Source organism: Salmo salar, chromosome 01, assembly GCF_965601325.2.
Source record: "Salmo salar chromosome 01, fSalSal1, whole genome shotgun sequence".
NCBI lineage: Eukaryota > Metazoa > Chordata > Actinopteri > Salmoniformes > Salmonidae > Salmo > Salmo salar.
In genome coordinates, this window is record NC_138291.1 from 121,636,307 (window position 1) to 121,660,752 (window position 24,446).

Sequence of the window (24,446 nt, forward strand, 5' to 3'; positions counted from 1 at the left end):
ATGACCTGCTCATAGACATCCACCTCAGGTAGGTGGCTACGACCTGCTCAAAGACATCCACCTCAGGTAGCTAGCTACGACCTGCTCATAGACGTCCACCTCAGGTAGCTAGCTACGACCTGCTCATAGACATCCACCTCAGGTAGCTAGCTACGACCTGCTCATAGACATCCACCTCAGGTAGGTAGCTACGACCTGCTCATAGACATCCTCCTCAGGTAGCTAGCTACGACCTGCTCATAGACATCCACCTCAGGTAGCTAGCTACGACCTGCTCATAGACATCCACCTCAGGTAGGTAGCTACGACCTGCTCATAGACATCCACCTCAGGTAGCTAGCTACGACCTGCTCATAGACATCCACCTCAGGTAGCTAGCTACGACCTGCTCATAGACATCCACCTCAGGTAGCTAGCTACGACCTGCTCATAGACATCCACCTCAGGTAGGTAGCTACGACCTGCTCATAGACATCCACCTCAGGTAGCTAGCTACGACCTGCTCATAGACATCCTCCTCAGGTAGCTAGCCCGCAGGTTAGAGAGGTGGGCCAGGAACCGGAATGTCGCTACTTTAAAACCTCTTAAGGATCCGCCCCTTTTAAAAATGGGTATGTCTAAAATGACATACCCAAATCTAACTGCCTGTAGCTTGGACCTGAAGCAAGGATTTGCACATTCTTGATACCATTTGAAAGGAAACACTTTGAAGTTTGTGGAAATGTGAAAGGAATGTAGGATAATATAACACAATAGATCTGGTAAAAGATAATACAAGATAATGTCAAGTTTTAGACTGATCCAATGAACCGTTGTATCAAGACTGCCCAAATGTGCCTAATTGGTTTATTAATACATTTTCAGGTTCATAACTGTGCACTTTCCTCAACCAATAGCATGGTATTATTTCACTGTAATAGCTACTGTAAATTGGACAGTGCAGTTAGATTAACAAGAATGTAAGCTTTCTGCCAAAATCAGATATGTCTATGTCCTGGGAAATGTTCTTGTTACTTACAACCTCATGCTAATCACATTAGCCTATGTTAGCTCAACCGTCCCGTGGGTGGGACACTGATTTGTAGAGATCCTTATTAAGTCCCGGTCGTGTCGATGAAAAAGTGGAGACTGAACTGGCTACAGGTGGGCTGCTGGCGTCAGATCTACCATTAGCACTGTGCCCTTGAGCAAGGCACTTAACCACCACAACGTTCTCTACATCCAGGAGCTCCTCTCATAGTGTAGGGAAAAAGGCAGAGGATTCATTCCAAACCCAAACAACTACTTCTTCCCCTACTGTATTTATTTATTTTGCTCCTTTGCACCCCATTCTTTCTATTTCTACTTTGCACTTTCTTCCACTACAAATCTACCAATCCAGTATTTTACTTGCTATATTGTATTTACTTTGCCACCATGGCCTTTTTTGCCTTTACCTCCCTTATCTCACCTCATTTGCTCACATTGTATATAGACTTATTTTTCTACTGTATTATTGACTGTATGTTTGTTTTACTCCATGTGTAACTCTGTGTTGTTGTATGTGTCGAACTGCTTTGCTTTATCTTGGCCAGGTCGCAGTTGCAAATGAGAACTTGTTCTCAACTTGCCTACCTGGTTAAATAAAGGTGAAATAAAATAAATAAATAAAAATAATTTTCTAACCAAATGGACAATAAACAGTTTTTCTTCTATTCTCAGTACCTATGCTACGGCACGTCTCATGATGAACAATGAATACATCGTCCCCATGACGGACGAGACCAAGTCCATCACTCTGTTCCCTGACGAAAAGAAGAAGCACGGCCTGCCAGGTATCGGCCTGAGCACCTCTCTCCGCCCCCGTATGCACTTCTCCTCCCCATCCTTCATCTGCAGCGGAGCCGACTGCTTCCAGTTCAGTCCTGAGTTCCCCCTGGATACCCTGAAGACCAAGACCATAGAGATGCTGACGGAGGCGGTGAGCGAAGGCAGTTTACACGTCAGAGATCCTATAGGGGGCAGCACTGAATTCCTGTTCGTACCTCTCATTAAGTTGTTCTATACTCTACTGATCATGGGAGTGTTCCACAACGGAGACCTGAAGAACATTCTACAGCTGATAGAACCCAGCGTGTTCTCGGAGGGAGGGGATGCGCCCGCGGACGCGCCAGCGGACACGCCCGAGAGTGATGTCACTAAGGGAGGGAGAGGCGGGGAGGGGCCTGGAGGAGAGGAGAGGACAGGGAAGGTGCCTAAAGGACTACTCCAGATGAAACTACCAGAGCCTGTCAAGCTGCAGGTAAGTAAGACACACTGGACATGATATTTGCAAATCAAATCAAATTGTATTTGTCACATGCGCCAAATACAACAGGTATAGACCTTACAGTGAAATGCTTTCTTACAAGCCCATAAACAACAATGCAGTTTTAAGAAAAATAAGTGTTAAGTAAAAAATAATTAAGGAGCAGCAGTAAAATAACAGTAGTGAGGCTATGTACAGGGGGCACCGGTTAGTCAAGTTAATCGAGGTAATATGTACATGTAGGTAGAGTTATAGTGACAATGCATAGATAATAACAGAGTAGCAGCGGCGCAACGGGTTTGGGGGGAACAATGCAAATACTCCGGGTAGCAATTTCACTAGATGTTCAGGAGTCTTATGGCTTGGGGGTAGAAGCTGTTTAGAAGCCTCTTGGACCTAGACTTGGCGCTCCGGTACCGCTTGCCGTGCGGTAGCAGAGAGAACATTATTTGACTCGTGTGGCTGGAGTCTTTGACATTTTTTAGGGCCTTCCTCTGACACCGCCTGGTATAGAGGTTCTGGATGGCAGGAAGCTTGGCACATTGATGTACTGGGCCGTTCGCACTACCCTCTGTAGTGCCTTGCGGTCGCAGGCTGAGCTGTTGCCATACTAGGCAGTGATGCAACCCGTCAGGATGCTCTCGATGTTGCAGCCGTAGAACCAGGCAGTGATATCATTCTGGTTCCATGTAGCAGAATTATTTCTATTTTCTTTCCCATAAATGTAACCTATCATAAGTCACTATCTGTCTAGTAAATATAACCTGTCATAAACCACTATCTGTCCAGTAAATATAACCTGTCATAAACCACTATCTGTCCAGTAAATGTAACCTGTCATAAACCACTATCTGTCCAGTAAATATAACCTGTCATAAACCACTATCTGTCCAGTAAATATAACCTGTCATAAACCACTATCTGTCCAGTAAATATAACCTGTCGTAAACCACTATCTTTCCAGTAAATATAACCTGTCGTAAACCACTATCTGTCCAGTAAATATAACCTGTCATAAACCACTATCTGTCCAGTAAATATAACCTGTCATAAACCACTATCTGTCCAGTAAATGTAACCTGTCAGAAGTCACTATCTGTCCAGTAAATGTAACCTGTCATAAGTCACTATCTGTCCAGTAAATATAACCTGTCATAAAGTCAAGGCCGACCTCCAGCAGGTGATTTTGATATTTCTATTATATCTTTTTATATACCTGTTGTATTTGGCGCTAGTGACAAAATACAAGTTGATTTGATCTTAAAGCAGGTACGTAAGTTAGACCGGTGGGCGAGTCTGCTGTCGACACAGCAGAATCATTTTGGAGGACCGCCTGCCTGCAGAGTACTCGTTGTTAACTGGACTGTGTCTCTCTAGATGTGCTGCCTGCAGAGTACTCATTGTTAACTGGACTGTGTTTCTCTAGACGTGCTGCCTGCAGAGTACTCGTTGTTAACTGGACTGTGTCTCTCTAGATGTGCTGCCTGCAGAGTACTCGTTGTTAACAGGACTGTGTCTCTCTAGATGTGCTGCCTGCAGAGTACTCGTTATTAACAGGACTGTGTCTCTAGATGTGCTGCCTGCAGAGTACTCGTTGTTAACCGGACTGTGTCTCTCTAGATGTGCTGCCTGCAGAGTACTCGTTGTTAACTGGAGTGTGTTTCTCTAGATGTGCTGCCTGCAGAGTACTCGTTGTTAACCGGACTGTGTCTCTCTAGATGTGCTGCCTGCCAGCAGAGTACTCGTTGTTAACTGGACTGTGTTTCTCTAGATGTGCTGCCTGCCTGCAGAGTACTCGTTGTTAACCGGACTGTGTCTCTCTAGATGTGCTGCCTGCAGAGTACTCGTTCTTAACCGGACTGTGTCTCTCTAGATGTGCTGCCTGCAGAGTACTCGTTGTTAACTGGACTGTGTCTCTCTGGATGTGCTGCCTGCCTGCAGAGTACTCGTTGTTAACCGGACTGTGTCTCTCTAGATGTGCTGCCTGCAGAGTACTCGTTGTTAACCGGACTGTGTTTCTCTAGATGTGCTGCCTGCAGAGTACTCGTTGTTAACTGGACTGTGTCTCTCTAGATGTGCTGCCTGCAGAGTACTCGGTGTTAACTGGACTGTGTTTCTCTAGATGTGCTGCCTGCAGAGCACTCGTTGTTAACCGGACTGTGTCTCTCTAGATGTCCTGCCTGCAGAGTACTCGTTGCTAACTGGACTGTGTCTCTCTAGATGTGCTGCCTGCAGAGTACTCGTTGTTAACTGGACTGTGTCTCTCTAGATGTGCTGCCTGCCTGCAGAGTACTCGTTGTTAACTGGACTGTGTCTCTCTAGATGTGCTGCCTGCAGAGTACTCATTGTTAACTGGACTGTGTTTCTCTAGACGTGCTGCCTGCAGAGTACTCGTTGTTAACTGGACTGTGTCTCTCTAGATGTGCTGCCTGCAGAGTACTCGTTGTTAACAGGACTGTGTCTCTCTAGATGTGCTGCCTGCAGAGTACTCGTTATTAACAGGACTGTGTCTCTAGATTCTGCTGCCTGCAGAGTACTCGTTGTTAACCGGACTGTGTCTCTCTAGATGTGCTGCCTGCAGAGTACTCGTTGTTAACTGGAGTGTGTTTCTCTAGATGTGCTGCCTGCAGAGTACTCGTTGTTAACCGGACTGTGTCTCTCTAGATGTGCTGCCTGCAGAGTACTCGTTCTTAACCGGACTGTGTCTCTCTAGATGTGCTGCCTGCAGAGTACTCGTTGTTAACTGGACTGTGTCTCTCTGGATGTGCTGCCTGCCTGCAGAGTACTCGTTGTTAACTGGACTGTGTCTCTCTAGATGTGCTGCCTGCAGAGTACTCGTTGTTAACCGGACTGTGTTTCTCTAGATGTGCTGCCTGCAGAGTACTCGTTGTTAACTGGACTGTGTCTCTCTAGATGTGCTGCCTGCAGAGTACTCGGTGTTAACTGGACTGTGTTTCTCTAGATGTGCTGCCTGCAGAGCACTCGTTGTTAACCGGACTGTGTCTCTCTAGATGTCCTGCCTGCAGAGTACTCGTTGCTAACTGGACTGTGTCTCTCTAGATGTGCTGCCTGCAGAGTACTCGTTGTTAACTGGACTGTATCTCTCTAGATGTGCTGCCTGCCTGCAGAGTACTCGTTGTTAACTGGACTGTGTTTCTCTAGATGTGCTGCCTGCAGAGTACTCGTTGTTAACTGGACTGTGTCTCTCTAGATGTGCTGCCTGTAGAGTACTCGTTGCTAACCGGACTGTGTCTCTCTAGATGTGCTGCCTGCAGAGTACTCGTTGCTAACTGGACTGTGTCTCTCTAGATGTGCTGCCTGCCTGCAGAGGACTCGTTGCTAACCGGACTGTGTTTCTCTAGATGTGCTGCCTGCAGAGTACTCGTTGTTAACTGGACTGTGTTTCTCTAGATGTGCTGCCTGCAGAGTACTCGTTGTTAACTGGACTGTGTCTCTCTAGATGTGCTGCCTGCAGAGTACTCGTTGCTAACTGGACTGTGTCTCTCTCTAGATGTGCTGCCTGCCTGCAGAGTACTCGTTGCTAACCGGACTGTGTTTCTCTAGATGTGCTGCCTGCAGAGTACTCATTGCTAACTGGACTGTGTCTCTCTAGATGTGCTGCCTGCCTTCAGAGTACTCGTTGTTAACCGGACTGTGTCTCTCTAGATGTGCTGCCTGCAGAGTACTCGTTGTTAACTGGACTGTGTTTCTCTAGATGTGCTGCCTGCAGAGTACTCGTTGTTAACTGGACTGTGTCTCTCTAGATGTGCTGCCTGCCTGCAGAGTACTCGTTGTTAACTGGACCCTGTCTCTCTAGATGTGCTGCCTGCAGAGTACTCGTTGTTAACTGGACTGTGTCTCTCTAGATGTGCTGCCTGCAGTGTACTCGTTGCTAACCGGACTGTGTCTCTCTAGATGTGCCACCTGCTCCAGTACCTGTGTGACTGTCAGGTGCGCCACCGTATCGAGGCGGTGGTGGGCTTCAGCGATGACTTCGTGGCTCGTCTCCAGGACAACCAGAGGTTCCGCTATAACGAGGTCATGCAGGCGCTCAACATGTCGGCTGCCCTGACTGCCAGGAAGACCAAAGAGTTCAGATCTCCTCCTCAGGAACAGGTAGATCAATCAATCAGTCAATCAGTGAATATCTTTATACTATGTTACATCTACAGTAAGGGAAAAAGTATTTGATCCCCTGCTGTTTTTGTACATTTGCCCACTGACAAAGAAACGATCAGTCTATAATTTTAATGGTAGGTTTATTTGAACAGTGAGAGACAGAATAACAACCAAAAAAATCTAAAAAAATGCATGTCAAAAATGTTATAAATTGATTTGCATTTTAATGAGGGAAATAAGTATTTGACCCCCTCTGCAAAACATGACTTAGTACTTGGTGGCAAAACCCTTGTTGGCAATCACAGAGGTCAGACGTTTCTTGTAGTTGGCCACCAGGTTTGCACACATCTCAGGAGGGATTTTGTCCCACTCCTCTTTGCAGATTTTCTCCAAGTCATTATTAAGGTTTCAAGGCTGACGTTTGGCAACTCGAACCTTCAGCTCCCTCCACAGATTTTCTATGGGATAAGGTCTGGAGACTGGCTAGGCCACTCCAGGACCTTAATGTGCTTCTTATTGAGCCACTCCTTTGTTGCCTTGGCCGTGTGTTTTGGGTCATTGTAATGAAGGAATACCCATCCACGACCCATTTTCAATGCCCTGGCTGAGGGAAGGAGGTTCTCACCCAAGATTTGACAGTACATGGCCCCGTCCATCGTCCCTTTGATGCGGTGAAGTTGTCATGTCCCCTTAGCAGAAAAACACCCCCAAAGCATAACGTTTCCACCTCCATGTTTGACGGTGGGGATGGTGTTCTTGGGGTCATAGGCAGCATTCCTCCTCCTCCAAACACGGCGAGTTGAGTTGATGCCAAAGAGCTCCATTTTGGTCTCATCTGACCACATCACTTTCACCCAGTTTGCCAATGAACATCTGAATAATTCTGAGGACAACTTCAGACGGGCATGTATATGTGCTTTCTGGAGCAGGGGGACCTTGCTGGCGTTGCAGGATTTCAGTCCTTCATGGTGTTGTGTGTTACCAATTGTTTTCTTGGTGACTATGGTCCCAGCTGCCTTGAGATCATTGACAATATCCTCCCGTGTAGTTCTGAGCTGATTCCTCACCGTTCTCATGATCATTGCAACTCCACGAGGTGAGATCTTGCATGGAGCCCCAGGCCGAGGGAGATTGACAGTTCTTTTGTTTCTTCCATTTGCGAATAATCGCACCAACTGTTGTCACCTTCTCACCAAGCTGCTTGGCGATGGTCTTGTAGCCCATTCCAGCGTTGTGTAGGTCTACAATCTTATCCCTGACATCCTTGGAGAGCTCTTTGGTCTTGGCCATGGTGGAGAGTTTGGAATCTGATTGATTGATGGCTTCTGTGGACAGGTGTCTTTTATACAGGTAACAAACTGAGATTAAGAGCACTCCCTTTAAGAGTGTGCTCCTAATCTCAGCTCGTTACCTGTATAAAAGACACCTGGGAGCCAGAAATCTTTCTGATTGAGAGGGGGTCAAATACTTACTTCCCTCATTAAAATGCAAATCAATTTATAACATTTTTGACATGCGTTTTTCTGGATTTTTTTGTTGTTATTCTGTCTCTCACTGTTCAAATAAACCTACCATTAAAATTATAGACTGATAATTTCTTTGTCAGTGGGTAAACGTACAAAATCAGCAGGGGATCAAATACTTTTGTCCCTCACTGTATTCACGTGTTATGTTCCCCACCGTTTCTGGGTCAAGTCTTGGTCTCACTTTATCTGGATTGTCCAGATGTTTCATCTATAGGTCTACAGATGGTCATACTATCAACAAACTATCTGTTGATAAGCACTGCCTGCTAAGGTTAGGGTTAGGATTAGGATTAGGATAGGGTTAGGATTAGAGTTAGTATTAGAATAAGCGTTATGGTAAGGGTTAAGTTTAGGTTTTGGATAAGGGTTAAGGTTAGGGTTTGGATAAGGGATAAGGGTTAAGTTTAGGGTTTGGATAAAGGTTAGGGTTTGGATAAGGGATAAGTTTAGGGTTTGGATAAGGGATAAGGGTTAAGTTTAGGGTTTGGATAAGGGTTAAGTTTAGGGTTTGGATAAGGGATAAGGGTTAAGGTTAGGGTTTGGATAGGGTTAAGTTTAGGGTTTGGATAAGGGTTAAGTTTAGGGTTTGGATAAGGGTTGAGGTTAGGATAAGGGTTAGGGTTAGGATAAAGGTTAGGGTTAGGGTTAAGATAAGGGTTAGGATTAGGGTTAGGGTTAGGGACCGTAAATTTTAATCCTAACCCTAACCCAACCCTAACCCTAACCCTAACCCAACCTAACCCCAACCCAACCCTAACCCAACCCAACCCTAACCCTAACCCTGACCCAACCCTAACCCTAACCCAACCCTAACCCAACCCAACCCTAACCCTAATCCAACCCTAACCCAACCACGAAATGAATACTAACCGATTAGGTCCGTGAGTTTGTTGAGCAGGTTGGTACCGATCAGGTCCGGGTTAGGGTTACTCCACAATACTAACCGATCAGGGCCGTGAGTTTGTTGAGCAGGTTGGTACTGATCAGGTCCCGGTTAGGGTTACTCCACAATACTAACCGATCAGGGCCATGAGTTTGTTGAGCAGGTTGGTACCGTTCAGGTCCGGGTTAGGGTTACTCCACAATATTAACCGTTCACCGTTCAGTGATGTTCTCCTTTCAGATCAACATGCTGCTGAGCTTTAAGGACGAGAAGGTGGACTGTCCGTGTCCAGAACACATCAGACAACAACTTGTAGACTTCCACGAGGACCTGATGACACACTGCGGTATGTCTGTTCCGATTTAGTTTCTTTACCCTAACCAGGCCAGCAAAGTACAGCTCGGCTTGGCTCCGATTTAGTTTCTTTACCCTAACCAGGCCAGCCAAGTACAGCTCGGCTCAGCTCCGATTTAGTGTTGTCGTGTCTTTGGCTATGCCGGATTAACCTCTATGGGCTAGGTGGGACGCTAGCGTGCCACCCGTGGTGCACTTCATCAACAGCAGGTGCATTTCAAGAGCGGCAAATTTGAATCCAAATAAATGTCAAAATTCTAATTTTTCAAACATACAACTATTTTACACCCTTTGAAAGATAAACATCTCCTTAATCTAACCACGTTTTACGATTTCAAAAAGGTTTTACGGCGAAAGCATAAATTTAGAGTATGTTAGGACAGTACATTTACAAGAGTTGTGTGTAATGTTTTGTCAAGTCAAAGACAGGGTCACCAAAACCATAAAACCAGCTAAAATGATGCACTAACCTTTTACAATCTCCATCAGATGACACTCCTAGGACATTATGTTAGACAATGCATGCATTTTTAGTTCTATCAAGTTCATATTTATATCCAAAAACAGCGTTTTACTATGGCATTGATGTTGAGGAAATCGTTTCCCTCCAATAACCGGCAGTCAAGTCAGCGTCACAAATTAAATAATTAAAATTAGAAAACATTGGTAAAATATTATATTGTCATTTAAAGAATTATAGATTTACATCTCTTGAACGCAATCAACTTGCCAGATTTAAAAATAACCTTACTGGGAAATCACACTTTGCAATAATCTGAGCACTGCGCCCAGAAAAATACGCGTTGCGATACAGACTAGACGTCATGTTGGGGAGATCTAAAATCGAAAATACTATGTAAATAATCCATTACCTTTGATTCTCTTCATCAGATGTCACTTCCAGGTATCACAGGTCCATAACGAATGTAGTTTTGTTCAAAAAAGCTCATCATTTATGTCCAAAAATCTCCGTCTCGTTAGCACATGATGTAAGCCAGCCGGACTTCTCGTCATGAACGAGGGGAAAAAATATATTTCCGTTCGTTCAAACATGTCAAACGTTGTATAGCATAAATCATTAGGGCCTTTTTTAACCAGAACATGAATAATATTCAAGGTGGACGAATGCATACTCTTTTATAACGTATTGGAACGAGGGTACCCAACATGAACTCGCGCGCCAGGTGTCTAATGGGACATCATCGTTCCATGGCTCTTGTTCGGTCAGATCTCCCTCCAGAAGACTCAAAACATTTTGTAAAGGCTGGTGACATCTAGTGGAAGCAATAGGAAGTGCCAAAATATTCCTCAGCCCCTGTGTTTTTCAATGGGATAGGTTTAAAGGTAATACAACACATCAGGTATCCACTTCCTGTCAGAAAATGTCTCAGGGTTTTGCCTGCCAAATGAGTTCTGTTATACTCACAGACACCATTCAAACAGTTTTGGAAACTTTAGAGTGTTTTCTATCCATATATAATAAGTATATGCATATTCTAGTTACTGGGTAGGATTAGTAACCAGATTAAATCGGGTACATTTTTTTTATCCAGACGTGCAAATGCTGCCCCCTAGACCCAACAGGTTAAGGTATGTTCAACAATTTAATTTATTAAATTGAATGAGATGATAATCCATACAATCTCCATTGATTGGATATCATAAGTGTAAACAGTAGATCAAATGTTGGGAACACTCCCCACTATGGTACACTTCTTCCTTGGGCCGAAGCCACATGGGATTCCCGCTGGGGCGGGACTTCTGTCAGTACTGGATTACTGAATGGGTTTTGCAAAAACCAAATTTTACTGATTGATCAATTTTAATGATAAATAAAACCTGTATAGGCTATTTGGGATTTAAACTTTAATTAACCTGAGAGGTTTATTCATCTAGGTTAATGTGGAAAAAAGATTACAATGTCTCATTTAGAAAACTCATCAATTTGGATATTTTTTTAAAAGATCCACTTGAGAATGTAAATCTGGCAATTTCACTTATTAGTTCAATTGAATAAGACATCGATATCCGTCTGGATATCATGAGTAACGACTTGAGTGTCACCTGACTAATTATTCTTGAAGGAAAGTACTGGTGACTCTTCAGAGGTCCCTACTGGCACACACTGAAATCAAACGGAAGTACCCAGGGCGGGACTTTCGTACCGCAAGTCGGATGAATTACAATGTGGCACAAAACAAAATGGCTGTTTTCCCTTTTGTTAGCTTAGCATCTCGAGCAAGCTAATGCTACTTTATGCCTGAAAAATGCTCAACATAGGATTCCCTTGGCAAGGGAAAGGTTTTACTTATAACGTATTATGTTCAAACCCTTTTCTGCGATATTTGACGATGTTTTAACCGGAACTCGCGGCAAACAACAAAATGCACCGTGGTCTACTTGCATCGAAACGCGAGAGAGACAGAGAGATACTTATCGCTGGTCAAGCTAATCTCTCCTAAATTTCAATAGGCTGGCTCTTTGTCCTCGCTCGAGAAATTAATAATGACCTAGCCAACACGCGTCTGAAACACGCGAGGCCGAAATAGCCCAGCGTTTATCAGCCATCATACATACATGTATAGTTTATGCTACCCACTGACTACGTCAGAGCACAACACGGAGGCGATTCTCCGGAACACACACGCACCAATAATTCCGGTCTACAATTCCCATAATGTAATCATAAACTTGGTATATTATGTAATCTGCTTTTCAATTTTATATATGCTGAATCAAAATGAAAGCGTCATCCTATTTTAGATTCCTCACACGGGGCACCAATATGTCGTGTCTTTGGCTATGCCGGATTAAGTGATATGACATGCTAACCTATAAAATGATTTCTCTGTAATTAATATTACCTGATTAAGCTAATCATGTAAATGTAATTAACCTGTTATGGCTAGGGGGCAGTATTTTGACGGCTGGATAAAAAACGTACCCGATTTAATCTGGTTACTACTCCTGCCCAGTAACTAGAATATGCATATAATTATTGGCTTTGGATAGAAAACACTCCAAAGTTTCTAAAACTGTTTGAATGGTGTCTGTGAGTATAACAGAACTCAAATGGCAGGTCAAAACCTGAGAGATTCCTTTATAGGAAGTGGCCTGTCTGACCATTTCTTGAACTTCTTTGCCATCTCTATCTTTTACAAAGGATCTCTGCTCTAACGTGACACTTCCTACGTCTTCCATGGGCGCTCAGAGCCCGGGAAAAACCTGAATGTCGTCATCCCAGCCCCAGGCTGAAACACATTATCGCCTTTCTCAATTGGCCGATCAAGGGACTGTGGGCTTAGGCGCGTGCCCTGGCCGCCCCCGTCTTTGTGATTTTTCCTCTGTTTGCTGAAAAGGAGATTCCCGGTCGGAATATTATTGCTTTTTTACGAGATAAATTGCATAAAAATTGATTTTAAACAGCGGTTGACATGCTTCGAAGTACGGTAATGGAATATTTAAAAATGTTTTGTCACGAATTGCGCCATGCGCGCGACCCTGATTTACCATTTCGGATAGTGTCTGGGACGCACGAACAAAACGCCGCTATTTGGATATAACAATGGATTATTTTGGACCAAACCAACATTTGTTATTGAAGTAGCAGTCCTGGGAGTGCATTCTGACGAAGACAACAAAAGGTAATCAAACTTTTATAATAGTAAATCTGATTTTGGTGAAGGCTAAACTTGCCGGGTGTCTAAATAGCTAGCCCGTGATGGCTGGGCTATGTACTTAGAATATTGCAAAATGTGCTTTCACCAAAAAGCTATTTTAAAATCGGACATATCGAGTGCATAGAGGAGTTCTGTATCTATAATTCTTAAAATAATTGTTATGCTTTTTGTGAACGTTTATCGTGAGTAATTTAGTAAATTGTTAGTAAATTCCCCGGAAGTTTGCGGGGGGTATGCTAGTTCTGAACGTCACATGCTAATGTAAAAAGCTGTTTTTTGATATAAATATGAACTTGATTGAACAAAACATGCATGTATTGTATAACATAATGTCCTAGGTGTGTCATCTGATGAAGATCATCAAAGGTTAGTGCTGCATTTAGCTGTCTTCTGGGTTTTTGTGACATTATATGCTAGCTTGAAAAATGGGTGTCTGATTATTTCTGGCTTGGTACTCTGCTGAAATAATCTAATGTTGTGCTTTCGCTGTAAAGCCTTTTTGAAATCGGCCAGTGTGGTTAGATAAAGGAGAGTCTTGTCTTTAAAATGCTGTGAAATAGTCATATGTTTGAAAAATTGAAGTTTTTGTATTTTTGAGGAATTTGTAATTCGCGCCACGCCTATCATTGGATATTGGAGCAGGTGTTCCGCTAGCGGAACGTCTAGATGTAAGAGGTTAACTAGAAAGTCGGGGCACCACGGAAGAACGTTTATAGAGCCGTTATCTTCCGAATGAACTCTTAAAATACTTTGTAATATTTTACATCGATAGCAGTCAATATTAACCCTTTCACACGTACCATCACACGGGGTGTGATCGTTCTACAGTGGTCCCTGAAACATACGATCACACCCCGTGTGATTAGAACACTAATTTAGAATGCTCATTTAGAACGGCCAGTTTCGAATGACGCAACAATCAACATTTGAGCTGGCCACACTTTTTTCAGAAACTATTTACACAAACAGTCCTTACGTAAACTATACCATGAATTAGCTAATAGCAATTACTATGTACAATTATTGAAAGTAATCCGACAATTAGTTTCAGCGCGCAGCTGGCCACACTTTTTTCAGAAACTATTTACACAAACACAGTCCTTACAAAGTTATGTCCAGAATGTGAGCAGTTTATTTTTGGATGCAATGTTCAGATATTCACAGAAGTATCTATAGCATAACACAATCATCCTAACCGGAAAAATGTAGGCTACATTTGTCCTAGCGCTGAGGAAAGATTGACGCAACACAAGCGGTCATATTTTCTAACTCTCGGCTGACATAAACTACACTATGAATTAGCTAATAGCAATTACTATTTACAATTAATCACATCACGGGTTTGCTCACCGTTGATCAAAATAATTGAGTAAAACACTTTCTAGAAATCGAAAGTAATCCGACGATTAGTTTCAGCGCGCAGCCATGCATTTTTTTCCTCACAGAAACCGAAGATAATAACAGACAAGATGAGTTCGGTCTGTTTATAGTATGCACGTTGAAGGGGTGTGTCTACTGTCGTTCACATCCCACCATTCATTTCCAGAAGTCTTCAAAAAATGAGTGAACTCTTACTCACCTCATTTTGTTATAACATCTTTGGTCAGACGATTACGTGAAACCCAGAATGCATTGTATGTCAACAAACATGGCTCCATACACATAGCTGGAATTAGCTTAGCTCATCATAATCAGTCTAACCTTCAAATAAGTATTTTACACACATAATATGTGCCCATTACAATCTATGCAAGAATCGGAATGCATGATTTGTCACCTAGAATTGAAAACATGTGAATAAAACAGTAAATACACAAATAATTACCACACAAAACATTTTCTGATGGTGATTTATTGATACAAGTGACGCATGCCGGCAGTCAATCACGTACCCTCTCACTCTGAGCCATTCAGTGTTGTTGTTTATGTATGTAGCTAGTGAGCTAAGCTGTAGCATTAGCAATGTCTTTCAAAAGGAGACAACTCACAAATGTGGAAATTCTGGAGATTTTTTTAAATTCTGACAATGAGTCTGAGTATGAAAGTCAGGAATCAGATTCTGACAGTGACAGTGAGGAGCTGCCCCCTAACCTTGTAGCCATTGAGAACCCTGAATCTGAGGTTCCCTTGTCCACTGACGAAGTACCAGGTCCCTTTGAAGATGCTGGTGGTGATGGAGGCAGACCGACAGTGGATGAAGTACAAGAGTTCTGTGGTAGCTGGAAGGCCGCCAGCCATTTCACCCCTCCTGGCCCTGCTGTTTGCTTTGACGAGTCCCAGTCTGGAGTGCAACGCCCCTTGCCATTTCCAACTGAGGCAGAGTGCTTCAAGTTGTTTCTGACAGAGGAGCTCGTGGGAAACATAGTACAGGAGACCAATCGCTATGCCTTGGAGCTACAGGAGAAGAGAGAGCCAGGAGTGAGGGGGAAACTCGCTAAATGGGTGACAACCACAATTAGTGAAATGTATACCTTCCTGGTGACAGTCCTCCTCATGGGGATAGTAAAGAAGAACTCCCTAAGAGACTACTGGAGCACAGATCCTATGTTTGCAACTCCCTTCTTTGCCACCCTCTTTTCCCAAGACCGCTTCCTAATTCTGCTGCGATGCCTGCATTTGTCAACAATGCTACTGCCATCCTAAGTGACCCGTTTTACAAAATAAGAATTGTTCTTATCAGCCTGACATCAGCATTTGGTCGGCTCTTTGTGCCATACAAGGACCTATGCATTGATGAGTCCCTGATGTTATGGAAAGGTAGGCTGGCGTTCCGTCAATATATTCCCTCCAAAAGGCACAGGTTTGGGGTCAAGTTCTTTGTCATGTGCGACGTGAAGACAGGATATGTCCTGGATATTATAGTGTACACAGGGTCTACCACTGACATCAAACATTATGAGGGGCTTGGGGTGTCTGGGTCCGTGGTGATGACCATGCTGGCTCCTCATCTCGGCAAGGGACACACTTTGTACGTGGACAATTGGTACAGCAGTCCCACACTCTTCCAGCATCTGCTCTCCAACAGCACAAGGGGCCTGTGGCACAGTCAGGTCGAACAGGAAGGGGATGCTGGCATTCGGATGCAGGAAGATGCAGAGAGGGGAGGTGGAGTTCCAGGAGAACGGTCAACAGCTGGCAGTAAAGTGGCATGACAAAAGAGACGTCCATGTCCTCTCCACTGTCCATACAGCAACCATGTCGGCCACAGGGAAGGTGGACCACCTGACGGGAGAGAGAAAGATAAAACCAGATTGTGTGCTAGACTATAACCTCAAAATGGGGGCCGTGGATAAGGCGGACATGATAAACAGCTTTGTGGAATGCACTCGGAAAACGACCAAGTGGTATAAGAAGATATTTTTCCAGCTGATCGACACTGCTGTCCTCAACGGCAGCATAGTTCACCGCCAACTAACAGGTGAGATGATTACTGAACAAGGTATTTTTGTAATTGGATGTACAGTTCACATACAAATCCATTATGCAATTACAGTGACAATATCTCACCAACCTACCCACTGCCTCATCATCCTCTAACTTTCCTCATCCTCCCCACTCCCTCATAGGTAAAGTAATTACCTACCAAAAATACAGAGAGAACCTCATGAGAGAGCTGTTGGAGGAGCACCACACCCCTCGGCGCCCCTCCACTGGGGGTCGCCCTGCTTTAGACAATCCCCTACGCCTCACTGCACGGCATTTTCCCTGCAAAGTCCCTCAAACTGCTGCTCAAGGTAGTCGCACACGGAGGCACTGCAAAGTCTGCCTGTCTGGCGCCAGGAGAAGTAAGCAGAGGAAGATGACAAAATACATGTGTTTAGCTTGTGATACACTTCTATGTATTTCACCATGCTTTGAGGAGTATCACATGCTCAAGCATTATTGAGCACATCTGCAGCAATAAGTGACTGACTGACCTGACAGGTGACTTGACAGGTGACCTGCCATGATACTATGCCTTTAGAGGTGGGGGTGGAAATGCAGTTGTTGTTCAGTCACTGCATGAATATTAAATATGGGTTATGCATATTCAATTTTTTGTCCTCTAGTAAAACAAGTTGTTGTTGAACCAACTACCAATACTTCAATAAAATAGACGACTATTACATATTGGCCTATGTGTTTTCTTGCTGTGTTTCCATCCAGTAAAACTGTTAAGGAGAGAACGTTAGCATACAAAAGCTGTCCTCAATCTTCAGCTCGAAAGATGTCCAGTTATGATATTGGCAAATACTGTTTGTGGTTTCTGAAAGTACAGAATAAAGAGGAATTATTAATTAGAATACAATATAAGGATATAGCAATAAAACAATATTACAAATAACATAATAAACACAGCTATAAAAATAGTTTATTGCATTGACAAAATCACAGATTTGAGTTATAACAGTAAGAAACTAACTTTTGAGCTCCACAAGGGGGCAAGGCAGGGCAGAACAGAGCCATGCTGAATAGACCAAATAAACAAACCATGGTCATATGTTTTATTTTATTTAACTAGGCAAGTCATTTAACAGCAAATTATTATTTACCTATGATGGCCTACACCGGCCAAACTCGGACAACGCTGGGCCAATTGTGCGCTGCCCTATGGGACTCCCAATCACAGCCAGTTGTGATACAGCCTGGATTTGAACCAGGGTGTCTGTAGTGATGCCTCTAGCACTGAGATGCAGTGCCTTTGAGCGTTGCGCCACTAGGGAGTCATAAGGCCATGTAGCTTCAAAATACAACACAAGCTAATACTTCTCCGACGCAACTAGCATTGTTGTACAGAGCTAATAGAAGAATGTAGCTAGCCACCTAAGCACGATTGAATATAACATCATGAAGGTGGGCCTCCCTGTGGCTCAATTGGTAGAGCATGGTGTTTGCAATGGTGTTTGCAACGCCAGGGTTGTGGGTTCGATTCCCACAGGGGGCCAGTACGGAAGAAAAAAAAAATGTATGAAATGTATTCATTCACTACTGTAAGTCGCTCTGGATAAGAGCGTCTGCTAAATGACTAAAATGTAAAGTTATAAAATGAGTAACGTCCCCTCGCTTATAAGAAGTATACATTATTCTCGCTACGGCATACAGAAACTATTATAACGTAATAAGGCACTTATTTAGAAACGTAGCATGGATTTGAACCAGGGAGTCTGTAGTGACGTCTCTAGCACCGTGCTGTGCCTTTGACCCCGTGCTGTGCCTTTGACCGCTGCGCCACTAGGGAGTCATAAGGCCATGTAGCTTCAAAATACAACACAAGATAATACTTCTCTGACGCAATTAGCATTGTTTTACAGAGCTGATAGAAAAATGTAGCTAGCTACCTAAGCACGATTGAATATAACATAAAGGTTATAAAATGAGTAACGTTACCTCACGTGTCCGCGGTTATAAAGAATATACACAAATCTATTATGCTCCATACATACAGTACGCTACAATAGAAACGACATACATAAACTATTACAACGTAATAATGCACTTACTTTGATAGAAACGCACACATTTCCAAAGTTATTATTAGTAACGAAAACAATGAGGGCAACAGATGGAAAATGTGAACACGTGTGCAGATCCTGTTCTGACGGGAGATTAGCAAATGTCTGCAGACTTGAACTGCACAAACAATTGGAAGGTGCTTGGGGAATTTTGTCCGGGTCAGAAATGTCCCAAAAATTAAATTGTCCGCAAAAGTAAAAATGACTATTTTTATGTGAATGAATGAGGAGGCGGAACACACCTAAATTCAAACTGTTCTTAGAAAATAAAAACTTGTTAGAAAATCATTTGAAATTGAAGTTGAAACAGCCTATAAATAAAAACAGTCTGCGTGCTTTGGTTTGAGGGCAGCGCGGATTAAATGCACTGTTACGTAACAATCACATTCTGGAATGGAGAGAACATTCTAACATCACGTGCATAAAAAAACTCACGCTGTGGCAACCGTTAGAGATATTTGGAACTCACGCGTGAAAGGGTTAACCCTTGTCTTATTTTCAGTCTCATAATGAAAGTTGTAAATTCTTGGTTATCTTCACTAACCCTGGCTAACAAGTTGAATCAGCAATACAAATATGGTTTAATTATTTATTTACTAAATACCTAACTAATCACACAGAATTACAAATACACAGAATACAATGATGTCATACAGAATTCACCCCTGGTGAACGGAACCTGTATGAAAGCTGGTTACACAAAGGAAAGGGGTTGGGCTTGAATGAAAGAGCGGGAAGATTTAGGAACACAGAAACAGCAGCTATGCTATCGTAAATACATTATCTTATGCATTCTAAATTACCGCCCATTTGGAAAAGGAAAATGCAATAAATATTTACTCTGAGCTGCGCTTCGGTAGATTGGTCGTAGATGCTGGCCGGGTTGGCCAACAGACCTTCCTGTCCTCGCAAGAATGTCTCTGGTGGTAAATTGGATATGTGGTGGTATCTTCGTCTGTCTGTTAGACTGGATCCGTCGTCCGTCCTTTCCTAGCCCCCGTCTACAGCGGCCGCTGCTACTCAACGGCTAGGAAGTATCACTTCTGTAGTGAATAAGCTCAAAGTTCATACCATTCGCCACCAAAGCTCACGCCGAGGTTGGCTTAGTTCTGTTCTTGACATGTGTGTCCTTCTAACGTAGAGGCTGCAGACCTTACGTACTGGAACAACCTGGTTATCTTTTCGTCAAAGGCTTATATAGTGGAGAGGGGGGAAGGATGTGTTTCATCGTTTATAACCCCTCCTCTTCACAGGGGTGGGCCACTGATCAAGCAGGGCACTTTCCTTATGAAAACCCAAATCTCTCATTTGGAAGCTAAAATTACATTTCATCTCCTAACAAACAATTTCAATATCAAACATTTCAATTGCATAACAATTCCATGTTACTCTGATAACTAGAGGGTGTATACTTTCTCAGGTACAGTTTATGTCGTCCTGTCATCAATCATAATGTCTCAGATGACAACCGAACCTTACATACATACTCATTACGTTCCCAAGCATATTTCCAACTGGTTTTATTACCAAAATATGGTTACTTTTCCCCATTTGTTTGATGTTCCCAGACTCTCTATATTTAACACAGGCTATTCAAGTCCTTCAGTAGGGTCAGAGAGGGGAAGAGAGAAAGGTATTTATGGGGGGGGGGGTCATAAACCTTACCCACAGGCCAACGTCATGACAGTGTCTTTACCCTAACCAGAACGGCCAAGTACGGCTCGGCTCGGTTCCGATTTAGTTTCTTTACCCTAACCAGGCCAGCCAAGTACGGCTCGGCTTGGTTCGGCTCCGATTTAGTTTCTTTACCCTAACCAGGCCAGCCAAGTACAGCTCAGCTCGGCTCCGATTTAGTTTCTTTACCCTAACCAGGCCAGCCAAGTACAGCTCGGCTCCGATTTAGTTTCTTTACCCTAACCAGGCCAGCCAAGTACAGCTCGGTTCGGCTCCGATTTAGTTTCTTTACCCTAACCAGGCCAGCCAAGTACGGCTCAGCTCGGCTTGGTTCGGCTCCGATTTATTTCTTTACCCTAACCAGGCCAGCCAAGTACAGCTGGGCTCGGCTCGGCTTGGTTCGGCTCCGATTTGATTTCTTTACCCTAACCAGGCCAGCCAAGTACAGCTCGGCTTGGCTCGGCTCCGATTTAGTTTCTTTACCCTAACCAGGCCGGCCAAGTACGGCTCGGCTCGACTCGGCTTGGTTCGGCTCCGATTTAGTTTCTTTACCCTAACCAGGCCGGCCAAGTACAGCTCGGCTCGGCTTGGTTCGGCTCCGATTTAGTTTCTTTACCCTAACCAGGCCGGCCAAGTACAGCTCGGCTCGGCTTGGTTCGGCTCCGATTTAGTTTCTTTACCCTAACCAGGCCGGCCAAGTACAGCTCGGTTCGGCTCGGCTCGGCTCCGATTTAGTTTCTTTACCCTAACCAGGCCAGCCAAGTACAGCTCGGCTCGGCTCGGCTCCGATTTAGTTTCTTTACCCTAACCAGGCCAGCCAAGTTCAGCTCGACTCGGCTCGGCTTGGTTCGGCTCAGTTGTAAGCTTCGTTGAAGTCACTACAGTGACCTTGAATTCATATCTTAACCGTATTAATATTTTCCCAATCCTTGTTGATTTACACCCAGGAGTTAGTCAACACGTTATCTGTCCTTCTGTCATCAGGCATAGAGATAGACGAGGACAAGCTGAACGAGGCAGACAGTGACTTCACCATCCGAGGAAGACTCATGTCCCTGGTGGAGAAGGTGGTCTACCTAAAGAAAAAGATGACCTTCATGCCGAAGAACAAGAAGAAAGATAAGAACCCCAGTAAGCCTTCCCTCTGTAGGACACAGTGTTACAGACACATAAAGAAACCCAGTAAGCCGTCCCTCTACAGGACACAGTGTTACAGACACATAAAGAAACCCAGATCTGTTGGTGCTGTCTTACCAACACCTACGCCGCCTGACAATAACCATAGGAGTTGGTTAGACAGCACTAACAGATCTGGGATCAGGTAGAAGTTGGTTAGACAGCACTAACAGATCTGGGATCAGGTAGGAGTTGGTTAGACAGCACTAACAGATCTTGGATCAGGTGGGAGTTGGTTAGACAGCACTAACAGATCTGGGATCAGGTAGGTGTTAGTTAGACAGCACTAACAGATCTGGGATCAGGTAGGAGTTGGTTAGACAGCACTAACAGATCTGGGATCAGGTAGGAGTTGGTTAGACAGCACTAACAGATCTGGGATCAGATGAGATCAAGCTGGTCCTTTTCTGGGTCTGTCTGTCTGTCTGTCTGTCTGTCTGTCTGTCTGTCTGTCTGTCTGTCTGTCTGTCTGTCTGTCTGTCTGTCTGTCTGTCTGTCTGTCTACTACAGTTGAATAGACTAGACTAAAGGATTTATCAGTGTCCTTGTCCCGGTGCTTTGCTGTGTCGTCTGACAGCGTTACCCTTGTTGCCTCGTGTCCTTCAGGCACGTTGCAGCAGCTGATCAGTGAGACCATGGTACGCTGGGCCCAGGAGAGCATCATGGAGGACCCAGAGCTGGTCAGAGCCATGTTTGTCTTACTCCACCGTCAGTACGATGGCATCGGGGGCCAGGTCCGGGCCCTGCCCAAGGCCTACACCATCAACTCAGTCTCTGTGGAGGATACCATCAAACTGCTGGCATCACTGGGCCAGATCAGATCGCTGTTGTCTGTACGCATGGGGCGTGAGGAGGAAAAACTGATGATCAGAGGACTGGGGTAAGGGCACTACACTACACACTACACACTACATACTAACTGGGGTAAGGGCACTACACTACATACTACACACTACACACTACACACTACATACTAACTGGGGTAAGGGCACTACACTTCATACTACACACTACACACTACATACTAACTGGGGTAAGGGTACTACACTTCATACTACATACTACATACTACACACTACACACTACATACTACACACTACATACTAACTGGGGTAAGGGCACTACACTACATACTACACACTACACACTACACACTACATACTAACTGGGGTAAGGGCACTACACTTCATACTACATACTACACACTACACACTACATACTACATACTACATACTAACTGGGGTAAGGGCACTACACTTCATACTACATACAACACACTACACACTACATACTACATACTAACTGGGGTAAGGCCAATACACTACACACTACATACTACACACTACATACTACATACTACATACTAACTGGGGTAAGGGCACTACACTACACACTACACACTACATACTACATACTAACTGGGGTAAGGGCACTACACTACATACTACATACTTACTGGGCTAAGGGTACTACACTACATACTAACCCTTCATGGGGCGAGAAGCCATTCACTTTAAATGATACATTCTGTCAGGAAATGAAAGCAGTTTTTCAGCTTGGTATAGTGTATGTTTCCAAAACCAATCTAGTTGATAATGTTTACTAGCTCTACACTGCTTGTCTCTTGGTCTGGTCTCTCTCTACAAAGACATCATGAACAACAAGGTCTTCTACCAGCACCCTAACCTGATGAAAGTTCTGCTTGTCTCTTGGTCTGGTCTCTCTCTACAGAGACATCATGAACAACAAGGTCTTCTACCAGCACCCTAACCTGATGAGAGCTCTGCTTGTGTTTACCTGCTTGTCTCTTGGTCTGGTCTCTCTACAGAGACATCATGAACAACAAGGTCTTCTACCAGCACCCTAACCTGATGAAAGCTCTGCTTGTGTTTACCTGCTTGTCTCTTGGTCTGGTCTCTCTCTACAGAGACATCATGAACAACAAGGTCTTCTACCAGCACCCTAACCTGATGAGAGCTCTGGGAATGCATGAAACTGTCATGGAGGTGATGGTTAACGTCCTGAGTGGAGGGGAATCCAAGGTAACTGCTCATAATGGTGTGTGTGTGTGTGTTGTTTGAAGGAGGGTTTATTTTCTTTTTTTTAAATTACATTTGCTCCATCTATGTAATTTTGAAGTTCAAGGGCCTTCTGCAGTTTTGATCTGGGACCAGGTTCAACCAGTCCATATAACACTTCACTATGTAAAAGGCTAAACTGGTCCCAGATCAGCACTCTGAGCTGCTTTGTGCCCAGGTTCAACCAGTCCATATAACACTTCACTATGTAAAAGGCAAAACTGACCCCAGATCAGCACTCTGAGCCCAGGTTTAACCCCCCTTTGCTGTGAGTTCCTTGGATAACTGATCAGTTCATTCCAAAATGAAAGATGAACGTCATTCTGCAGCAACAGGACAGGGAAATTCAAATCATTAGTGATTGATAGATCATTGATGTTAAGTCATTAGTGATTGATAGATCATTGATGTTAAGTCATTAGTGATTGATAGATCATTGATGTTAAGAGATATACTCTTCCCTGTGGCTTAGTTGGTAGAGCATGGTGTTTGCAATGCCAGCATGGTGTGTGCAATGCCAGGGTTGTGGGTTCAATTCCCACGGGGGGCCAGTACAAAAAAATAAAAAATAAATGTATGAAATGTATGCATTCACTACTGTAAGTCGCTCTGGATAAGAGCGTCTGCTAAATGACTAAAATGTAAAATGTCAAAATGTTAAGTCATTAGTGATTGATAGATCATTGATGTTAAGTCATTAGTGATTGATAGATCATTGATGTCACATCATTAGTGATTGATAGATCATTGATGTTAAGTCATTAGTTCATTGATAGATCATTGATGTCACGTCATTGGTAATTCTGCTAACATTTCTTATGTCACTTCCTGTCCCGTTCGCTGTGCGACGTTGGAAAGTCAAAGTAAACTAAGTAAAACAGCGTTGACTTGTCTGTTACTTGTCGTTCAGGAAATCACCTTTCCTAAGATGGTGGCCAACTGCTGTCGTTTCCTGTGTTACTTCTGTCGCATCAGCAGACAGAACCAGAAAGCCATGTTCGATCACCTCAGCTACCTGCTGGAAAACAGCAGTGTCGGACTTGGTGAGGGAAGCCGTTGTCTTTCCGTTTTTATCTGATGAGATCTGGGGGGGGGGGGGGGGGGGCTTTGGTATGCTCCATAGGTTTTAACAGCAACTTTAGCTTGCTGGAGATAATGGTGTCTCTCTCTGTCTCTG

The 24,446-nt window shown here is 43.9% G+C and overlaps 1 protein-coding gene and 1 long non-coding RNA gene across 4 annotated transcripts in view; one reads left to right on the forward strand and one right to left on the reverse strand.

The window, feature by feature from the left end:
- LOC106613696 (ryanodine receptor 2) overlaps positions 1 to 24,446 on the forward strand; it is a 1,296,826-nt gene that overhangs the window by 762,699 nt on the left and 509,681 nt on the right. The window contains 7 exon segments of the mRNA XM_082973418.1: positions 1,702 to 2,281; positions 6,203 to 6,403; positions 9,056 to 9,161; positions 21,000 to 21,146; positions 21,798 to 22,071; positions 23,119 to 23,233; positions 24,180 to 24,312. Of these exon segments, the coding sequence (XP_082829544.1) occupies positions 1,702 to 2,281; positions 6,203 to 6,403; positions 9,056 to 9,161; positions 21,000 to 21,146; positions 21,798 to 22,071; positions 23,119 to 23,233; positions 24,180 to 24,312 (1,556 nt within the window).
- Positions 14,684 to 17,526, reverse strand: LOC123724415 (uncharacterized). Of its 3 annotated transcripts, XR_006756954.2 has the most exons (5): positions 17,382 to 17,526; positions 16,957 to 17,095; positions 16,767 to 16,847; positions 16,433 to 16,615; positions 14,684 to 16,071 (listed from the first exon to the last, which is right to left on the reverse strand). It is a non-coding gene; the product is annotated as an uncharacterized LOC123724415 (long non-coding RNA). The 3 variants fall into 3 exon arrangements; XR_006756955.2 differs by having other exon boundaries at positions 16,767 to 16,807; positions 16,957 to 17,524; XR_006756951.2 differs by having other exon boundaries at positions 16,957 to 17,524.